Below are 10,819 nucleotides of genomic sequence, written 5' to 3' on the forward strand. Positions count from 1 at the left end.
TTTTTATCAATACATATACATTCTATGAAACCTTTACAGTTTAAATTTCCCAAAAGGCATTCTGGTCAAAAAGGGGGGGCAAAGGTTAAATTGTTATCAATGTCGATAAATTTTTGGGTACAGCCCATATGAATATTAAAACATGAAAAGTTTCCCAAAGGTCTTATATGGGTCCCCAAAGGGTCACAGGTAAAATTTTTAATCAATGCGATCATGTCGTCCTTTTATATCTTTTTTAAAAAACGTGTAAAGTTATAAAAAGGGGTCTTATCGGGTTTAAAATTAGGAGGGTAAAAATATCAATAAGGGTTTTGATTTTAAAGTTTTAATCAATTACATATTTTATAAAATTTTAATACATTTTTCAAAACAGCCTAATGTGATATAAAGGTCCCTAAGGTCATGGGCCATTTTTTTTACCATTGTCCTTTCCCATACGTTTATACTTGTAGCATGTAAGCTATTTTTTGCAAACGTCTATGCACAGGCGCCTGACCGTTTTTAAAATAAAACTATAGGAGAATATAAATTCATTTTATTTTACCCCTACAGTTTTATTTTATAAAACGAACCAGGCACCTGTGGTCTATGACAATATAAACAGGTACCGAGATCCAATACTTTTATGCGGTTCAATATTCAACGGGGTCCATTTTCAACGGGTATGTAAAGAAAATTTAATATTTGGTTCCATTTTCCACGGGGGATCCATTTTCAACGTTACACCGGTATTGTAACAACCAAGCACATGGATCATGCACCTACAAACCATAACTCTCGCTTTTTGTCAGGTATGCCTTTTCTGGCGGAAATGCTTCAATTTGCTAATGTTTATATAGCTATATATACAGATTATATCAAAGACCTCTCCCCGACCTGTAATTTGTATAATGATCTAGATCGTGACCCCCAAAACACGAGTTCAGTCAGTTCACTGTGTGTGTCACTCTACGTTGTAAGTGTCACGGAGATGAATATAGATAAAGTGTTTAATGCTCTTAAAATGACCGCACAAAATCAGTTATTAAAGCGTGTATAATACCTGCAGCTTTGACAGCCTGGCGGTTCCTTCGCCCCAATGCCTTGATTTAGTTGGAGTTATCGTTCCTTCCATACACACTTCCTGTCACTTTCAAGATCGCCTCCACCGGTACCGTTTTTGTGTAACCCGTCCAAACCTCCAGTGACGAGTGTACGCCTTTCATGTGGTAAGTCATGGTTTAATCAATGAAAATACATGGGGAACATCTTATACAAAGCCTATTGAACATTTGAAGAGGACCAGAGGCAGAGTATAACACTTCGCAGAACTTAGAGGGATCATGACACTTAAAAAGTTAATAGATAAATATCTAGTATTATAGGGACAGCATAGATAGTCAATGTCATCAAATATAATAACGGAATGCTGAAAGGGTATAAAATTATCATATTTATGTCGCCCAGTTGATATCAATAAATGTCTGGTGTTGATCAGTAATTGGCCAAAAACTGTTGTATGAAACTTTGAGAAAAGTTGACAAGGCTAATACAAAAAGAACAACACTTGCTTCTAAAACAGTCACTCCTACGCTAATGTACATTTGTATGCTCATTTTTTTTTGTAAAGGAGACATTTCCTATACACTCAACATCCCCTACGTATACACTTGTCAATCTGCTTACTTCAGTGAAGGAGGTTTCAGTTTTGATATTTGTTTGGCTGTAGACAGTTGAGTGTAAGCAAATTTTCACACCCTAGTGCACTAAGTTTAAACTAGTTGTGCACTACATTTAAGCTACAGGTAAACTAGTGCACTATGTGTCGTCCAGTCAGGTGTGACCACAAATCCCTGTATACAGGTAGCCTAATGGACAGTGCCACTGGACACCTGTGTTAGATACCTGTAGTTATTACATATACAGACCTGTGTAAATTGACAGCCATATATCTGTCATCCTGACTTTACCAGGTATACATGTATTTAAATGTTGATAACATTTTATCATATATTAACTCAAAATAAAATTGGCTGTGGTTCATATATCATATATTGCACAAAAGGAATTAAAACTCTATCAACTAGATTTGTATTGGTATTTTAAAAAAAAAATCATTATAGTGTAAAATTAAGGTTTATCTCCCTGATTTCAAAATTTTGATGCTTTTCATTTATTTTTTTAGATGTAATTAACATACAATTTATATTAATGATTAATTTTACCTTAGGCCTTGATGATTGTTTGTAGATTTATTTTCTCGAGTACACTGTATATGTACATATATTTCAATATTTATTATTTTATCAGACAAAAATATTTTAAAATTCAATTAATGTATTGTTACTTATATAATAACTAATAAATGTTAATTCAACCACAAAATCATTTCATAGTACATAAATCAAGAATCAGAAGTTTCGTATATTCTCATTTATGTTCTGTACAACAAGTTATATACCTGTACCTGTATGTATAATTGGTACTCTCAGGACATGTCTGTTGTCATGGCCATCTGGGCCCCATGGCCCAAACCCCACCTTACCATCACCTTATGGACCTCCATAACACCTTACCTATATACATATGTATCAGATTAGGATCAGTCTTAAGGTTTTAACACCTGGCTATAGTTTTGTCAAGTCCCCAATTTCCCCCCAGGGGTCCATTTATAGCATGCTGTGCCAGGCTCCTCTGCCTTACCTACCTGTAATTAGCATCTAACACTACCCATATATAATATCTACCTGTGGATGTTTTCCAAAAATTTATTTGTTTTTCTGTTGCGCATCATCAAAACAATTTTTATATATATATATTTTTCTTCACAATAAAGATGTTCAATAAATATAGTTTATATAGTTATTATATGCTAATCAAAATGTATCCCAACATTTTGTTTTTAAACAATATTGCAAAAACATGTAAGTGTGAACTGTAAAAAAAAAAAAAACTTATAAGGTCCACATGTGTATATAATATATATGCTAGCAGGAAACTTTATAGAAGAAAATAATGACATTACAAATACATAGTAAAGTATTAGATACCTACACACAGGTAAAAATGTACATGTACAGAAATTTCAGATATTTTAGTAAAGGAAGATGGAAGGTGTACAAGTAACTTATACCTTTTATAAACTTAAAATTTTGAAATGTAGAACTGTTATGATCACTTAATTACCAGTACATTCAAGGAATCTCTTTCTTTACATGTTAAATCAAGGTTTAATTAATTTCTTTATGTGTTCAGGTTTCTGACTATAAGTATTGGATGTATACACATAGAATGTACAACATACATGTATTTTATGGGCTGAATATGCTGCTTAATTTAATCTGAAATTAAACTATAATATAAATTAAATGTATCAAATTGAAAATGTTCAAGTAACGGTAATTGTTTTCAAATGTTGTATTATACTTTCATGTGATGAAAACAAAATTACTGGATTAAACATGTGAAATATATAACTGATTAATCAATACAAAATATAAAGTTTAGTATATATAGGTCTCTGGCTTGAACAATTAAACTTAGTTAAAGGATTTATAAAGTAAATATGTCTTAACTTAGTTACCGTGTATAATTAACAAGATTAGAAAGGTTGAAATATAACATCAAACTGAACTTCCAAAACCTTTTTAATAACTTTTGAATATACTGTCATATAACTGCTAGATAGATACAAATGTATATACAGTACAGGTAAAAATCACAGGTAGCCGTGGGTAATGCCCATTACCTGTATGGGGGGTTTGCTGTTCATCACCTCTAAGGGTGTAGTGCCCTTCTAGTTTACCTGTAGTTTAAATGTAGTGCCCTTCTAGTTTACCTGTAGTTTAAATGTAGTGCACTACTAGGTTAAACGGGGCCGCGGTGGCAGAGTGGTTAAGGTGTCCTGACACTTTACCACTAGCCCTCCACCTCTGGGTTGCGAGTTCGAAACCTACGTGGGGCAGTTGTCAGGTACTGACTGTAGGCCGGTGGTTTTTCTCTGGGTACTCCGGCTTTCCTCCACCTCCAAAACCTGGCACGTCCTTAAATGACCCTGGCTGTTAATAGGACATTAAACAAAAACAAACCAAACCAAACTAGGTTAAACGCAGTGCACTACTAGTGCACTAGGTGTAAAGGTTAGCTTACACTCAACTGTATAACCATGGAAACAGATGGCCACATCATACAGGTATCTCCAGAACGGTTTTAAAACTTCATCAAACTGTATACACACCAGTTGATTGAACTGTGCACTCAAAGTGTTGATTAGACATTGGTCACCATGTTCTGTCCCATCCTTCATAACCACTTAACATCTTATTGAATATATCAGCATATCATGCCTGTTACTGGGCTCCCAGGTGATTGAACTAGTCCTTTTATTGTATTCTAATAAACACCTGTACTATACAGTGTTGATTATAGAAATTACCTTCTAATTTTTTGTAGGAGCAGGCCTGGTTAATAACCTAACAGATAACTGTATAGAGTAATCTTGATGGCCAAAGAGGAGTCATCACGTAAATGGCTGCTGGTCGGCGGGTGATCTGACATATACTGGCAAACACATTGGAGGACATATAGGTGGGTTATCCAAGCATCTTATTGTTTTGATTCCAACCTGTCTTTGCAGAATTATCTTTAGTAGCCATCCTGGCAAAAGTTCTATTTGAATGTGAGTGGAGATTCAAAATTTCCACCCTTTATGCATGAAGATTTCAACCAATCAAAATGAGCATTGCCGGATGTACTTCATCAGTGATGTTAACAAACACATGGATACTTTTGTCATTTTGATGAAATATCTGATTAATAACTTCTATCAATTGATCGAGCACTGTGAATGTTTCCGTAAATATTGTACGTCTCTGTTATAATTTAGATAAAATGCCATGACATAGTTGACAAGGTAGTTCTGTTCAGGCTGGGCGCCACAATTTTTGTTAACTGCAAAACCAAGTCTGAATGTAAAATGTGATTTGATTGGATGGTTTGAACATGACTATATCTGCCAAGGATTCGTGGAGTGTAACACGATTAGAATCCTTGTCTAGTGAAGGTCGAATGCATGCTATGCAGTTCATAATCGTGTTCACTCACAGATACATTCATGCAGATTCATTTTGTATTGCACTATAAAAACATCAACCGTGCATGGACACTGTCTCAAAATGACCTATATATAAATATATATGTAGTTGCGAAAGTACTAGGGAGACAGCAGATCTGTGTTTGGCTTTTTAGCTCACCAGAGCCAAAGGCCCATGTGAGATTTTGCTATGGGGTATTGTCCGGCGTCTGTCGTGCGGTGTGTGGCGTGCGTCATCCATTAACTTTTTTTAACCGAGAGTGTTAGAATTCGCATTGAATGATTAGTCAGAAGGTCCTGACTAGATATTTGTATGTATTAAGTGAAAATAAAATTCAAGATGGCTGCCATGATCGCCATCTTTGAAATTATGTTTTTCCTTATTACTCCAATATTATTTGCTCCGTAGTAAGAAGACTTTCTAGGAATGTTCTAGTGACATTTCTGAACAAGAGGTGTTGTTTCAAAAATTCATTGAATTTACAAGATGGCCACCACAGTAATTATCACCAGATGAGCTATGTAAAAGTACTTAAGTTTTTGTTTGTGGACAAGATAACTAATGACTGGTTCATTGTTTAGAGTTGATTTTCAATAACAAGGTCCAGATAGTGATGATAAAAAGGCAAGTTTAATTTGGGGTACCTATAATGAGTGGCTGATTTTTAATTGATTTAATTGTATGGTTTGTACCTGTCTGTATACATCTTCAGTGTGAACATTGCTGGTAGGGGTCCCAAATGGGGGAACGGGCAGCTGACTAGCTTGGCTGTTACAATCGCATAAAGTGTAGTACACAATCAAGGTGATGAGACATTCTGGAATTTTGATTTTAAAGAAAAGGACCAGGATAAGGTTCAATATATCAATCAGTTTATTGAAGATTTTGAGCAAGTAATCTTTATTGTTTTGATTTTGTATAAAACTATGTATCCTTCTTGATAATGGATAACTATACAATGTATACATGTATATACGCATCAATTATACCAGGTGTTGCCTCAATGCTGTGCAGTAATAGGTGTCTTTACTTGAATGATATAGTTCTCAGTTCTGTAGAACATTTTGTTGTGTAAGATAACCATGCTTTTGGATTATCCACTATCTGTTACCAGTTATTTTTGATGCCAAAACTTGTAAGCTTAATCTCTGGATGAAACCATGGTATTGCTGGTTTAGGGTCACACAGGAAAACAATAAAATTAATTAGATAAAGGGCAGAGGTCTGGGAATGGAGCCCTATCTCCAGAGCTATTACTTAGTAATGCAATCTGTCCAGTTACCCAGTGTATAGCTTTAAATCACTGATAACTAGCTGTTGACAAATGTGTTTTGGGTGACAAATGTGTTTTGGGTATTAGTGTACCTTGTGTAAATACGGTAAATTTAAATCAAATTTGGAGAGAGTCTATAGGTTTCTTATTGATTAGTCATATTCATATATATTATGTAGTGATAATGTGCAAGTGGAAAGCATGTCACATTGATACTATTGATGACCAGTTCAACCTGTGACCTTTGGTGACTTATATATCACTCTTCCCATTGTTCTATGTTGTGACTTGTAAAAAGTAAGACAACATCTAGGATGAATACCATATGCTCATCCTCGATTTTGCAAAATTAGGTCAGTGACCTACTTTTTAAATACTAATAATAGAACAACATCCATTGACATCATCCTGAATTTTTCAACGTTAGGTCAGTGACCTACTTTTTCAATAATTATATTAGGGCAACAGAAATGGACATCTAGGATGAGAAAGGCATTTTGATAGGAAACATCACAAAATTAGGTCACTGTGACCTACTTTTTCAATAATTATATTGTGGCAACAGAAATAGACATCTAGGATGAGAAAGGCATGCCGATAGGAAATATTGCAAAATTAGATCACTGTGACCTACTTTTTCAATGATTATATTAGGGCAACAGAAATGGAAACCTAGGAAGAGAAAGGCATGCCGAAAACAAATATTGCAAAATTAGGTCACTGTGACCTACTTTTCAATAATTATATTAGGGCAACAGAAATAGACATCTAGGATGAGAAAGGCATGCCAATAACAAATATTGCAAAATTAGGTCACTGTGACCTACTTTTTCAATAATTATATTAGGGCAACAGAAATGGACATCTAGGATGAGAAATATGGGGCTATAATTACATCAGGTGAGCATTTAAGCCTATAGACCTCTTGTTATTTTATTATTATTTACCGTCACATGGACATTTTAACTTTATTCTATATATGCAGCTTTTATGAGGATGTGAAAGTACCCTATACGACAGTATATTAAGGCTCATGGTGATCCATCATGCATCAACTTTTCTTGTGGACACAATAACCTGATTAGATATAAATAGACTTTTAGGGAAATTTGATATATATATATTCATAAAATCACGACTGAGTTTGACAAAGGGATTGATTCAATTTTTAACTTACAGTAAGAGGTATTGCCCTTTGTAATTTTATCACTATTTGACCTTGTGAACATAACTTGATTAAATACAAATACATTATAAATGAATGAATTTTAATGAAACTTGGTATGCAAATATCAATAAGATCTCAGAATAACAATGAAGTGGCTGCAGTGGTCTAGTGGTTTAGGTGTCCAGACACATTATCACTAGCCCTCCACTGCCTGGTTGCATGTGGCAGTTGCCTGGTACCATAGATCAGCATTTTGTTCTCCAGGTACTCTGGCTTTCCTCCACCTCCGAATTCAGGCACGTCCTTAAATGACCCTGGGTGTTAATTATAGGACGTTAAACAAAATAAAATAAACCAAATTAAACAATGATGGTGATTTGATTGTAACTTATAATTATAGTTATGGCCCTTTTCAATTTATCACGATTTGACCTTAAATTTATAGCTTAGATTTATATAACAATGGGATCTGGAACAATTTCCACACTGAAATCAATCTGATTATAAAAATCATGTCCTTTTGCCATTTTTTCTCCATGCAGGTTCATAATATTGAGTAAGTAGCATGATGGAATGGAGGACCTTGACCTTCTTTCAAGGTTACAGGGGTCAGATATTTCCTCTGGCCCTGACACCATGTCTGGTGAAGGAGGACCTCGGGTGTCAGGGCCAGAGGAAACTCGGGCTAGGATATACCCTGCTAAAGTTAATGTGTTTGTGTTTCAGCGTGATGGATCTGCTGTGGAGTGTCCCAGCTTTAAACATAGTGGTGTCAGTGTCCTTGAGTGTAGTCCTTGTGTGTAAGCTGGTCCACAGCTACCTCCGATATACTCACTGGGTAAAGGACTACGACCTTCTCCCTGGCCATCGGGATAAACACTGGCTCTGGGGTCACTTACACCTGGTAAATATGTATCTCTGATTTAAACATCACATTTGCTAAAAATTCAAAAGTTTTAGAATGTCTGATGCCTGGGACAAAGAGAAATTCAGGCTGTGTAACTGTAAAAGATGATAATTCAGAAACATTTCTTTCCTGTTACATGAAGTAGACTACAATGAATGTAACATTTACATCTTTAGTTCAATACAGGTAATCTGGTACCTGATTACGATTTCTCAAGAATCACTATCATTAAATCGATCAGTATTCAGATAAAGTTTCAAAATGAATTCAACACTATGTAAATATATTCACATTTTTAGCCCACCATCGTTCCTCGTCCGTAAACAATTCTTGTTATTGCTATTTCTCAGAAAGTACTGAAGGGATCTATCTCAATTTTCATATGTAGGTTCCCCTTGGTGCCTAGTTATGCATGTTGCATTTTGAGACCAATCGGAAAACAATGTGGCCGATAGGCAGCCATCTTGGATTTTGACAATTGAAGTTTGTTATCGCTATTTCTCAGAAAGTACTGAAAGGATCTTTCTCAAATTTTATATGTAGGTTCCCCTTGGTGCCTTTAGTTATGCATATTGCATTTTGAAACCAATCGGAAAACAACATGGCCGAAAGGCAGCCATCTTGGATTTTGACAATTTGAGTTTGTTATCGCTATTTCTCAGAAAGTCATGAATGGATCTTTCTCAAATTTCATATGTAGGTTCCCCTTGGTGCCTTGTTATGTATATCACTTTTTGAGACCTATTGGAAAACAACATGGCCGACAGGCAGCCATCTTGCATTTTGACAATTGAAGTTTGTTATCGCTATTTCTCAGAAAGTGCTGAATGGATCTTTCTCATATTTCATTTGTAGGTTCCCCTTGGTGCCTAGTTATGCATATCACATTTTGAGACCTATCAGAAAACAACATGGCCAACAGACAGTCATTATCGCTAAATCTCAAATTTCATATATAGAATCCCCTTGTTTGAAAAGTACTGGAGGGATGTTTCTCAATTTACACAAATTAGTAAGAGGAAGGGAAAAATAGGGAGAAGATCAATCTGACATGGAACCTACATGTATAAAGATCATTCAATTTGGATGCCAAGATACCTCTGGGATCTCTTGTCACCAATTTGTGCTGGCAAGTCTTAGACTAAAACCATGCATTTATTCTTGTATAGACAAGAAAAGTTTGTTAGACATTTCAGGCAGTTATTAAGGAAATATTCCAAATTATATCCTGTGTCCTTGAACAGTAATGTTTCTGAATGTGCTAATTTTTACCCGGATTGATGATACAATTTGGTCTCAACAGTTTTACCAGTGAGTGATATTCCATGAATTCAACTGTTATAACATTTTATGTAAACTGTTTCGTACACCTGGACAGTATCCTGCACCTAATGAGGAAGGCTTGACATTTCAAAGGCAGTGCACAAAAGATTATCCACTCTTCCATCGATTTTGGGTCAGTTACTTTCGCTGTGTACTGATCTGCCATCATCCAAAATCAGTCAAGTTCATATTAAAGTCTTCAGGTAATGTCATATAAAATGTTACATCATGTATTATATTTAAAAAAAAAATATGAGTTTCCAACTGGACACTATAGTCCTTATATTGTTGATATTATTGGAAATTAATTGAGGGTGAAATGAAGCCAGTTGATTGATTAGAAAATTGAAAAACTGATTAATTGATAGAACTTAGTAATTACAACAGATCTATTCTTGCCTCAGAAAGCTGGAATATGTGTAATTCTTCGATGACATGTAAACTTTCTTTAGAGGAATAAAGTCTGACAGACTATAGGAAGGCTCTTATTAACATTTTGTGTGTCTACTATTATATATACATGTGAAAAGGTGTCTACTTTGTGAATAGGTGTCTACTTTGTGAATACATTATAGGTGTCTACTTTTAAATAGGTGTCTACTTTTTAAATAGGTGTCTACTTTGTAAATAGGTGTCTACTTTTTAAATAGGTGTCTACTATGTGAATAGGTGTCTACTATGTAAATAGGTGTCTACTATGTGAATATGTGTCTACTATGTGAAGAGGTGTCTACTTTGTGAAGAGGTGTCTACTTTGTAAATAGGTGTCTACTATGTAAATAGGTGTCTACTTTGTAAATAGGTGTCTACTATGTAAATAGGTGTCTACTTTGTAAATAGGTGTCTACTTTGTAAATAGGTGTCTACTATGTAAATAGGTGTCTACTATTGTAAATAGGTGTCTACTTTGTAAATAGGTGTCTACTATGTAAATAGGTGTCTACTTTGTAAATAGGTGTCTACTTTGTAAATATGTTTCTACTTTGGGAATAGGTGTCTACTTTGGGAATAGGTGTCTACTTTGTAAATAGGTGTCTACTATGTAAATAGGTGTCTACTTTGTAAATAGGTGTCTA

General features: G+C 34.9%; 1 protein-coding gene across 1 annotated transcript; it reads left to right on the top strand.

Annotated features, from left to right (window-relative positions):
* Window positions 1–1,115: 1,115 nt before the first annotated feature.
* On the top strand, window positions 1,116–9,946 carry LOC117319453 (cytochrome P450 4F22-like; the record flags this gene model as incomplete). Its single annotated transcript, XM_033874252.1, is given in 3 exon segments — window positions 1,116–1,208; window positions 8,240–8,417; window positions 9,799–9,946. Coding segments are annotated over 3 exon segments (331 nt in total), but the record flags the coding sequence as incomplete, so codon positions are not given.
* Window positions 9,947–10,819: the final 873 nt, after the last annotated feature.

The sequence above is a fragment of the Pecten maximus genome, unplaced genomic scaffold (genome assembly GCF_902652985.1).
Source record: "Pecten maximus unplaced genomic scaffold, xPecMax1.1, whole genome shotgun sequence".
NCBI classification, from domain to species: Eukaryota; Metazoa; Mollusca; class Bivalvia; order Pectinida; family Pectinidae; genus Pecten; species Pecten maximus.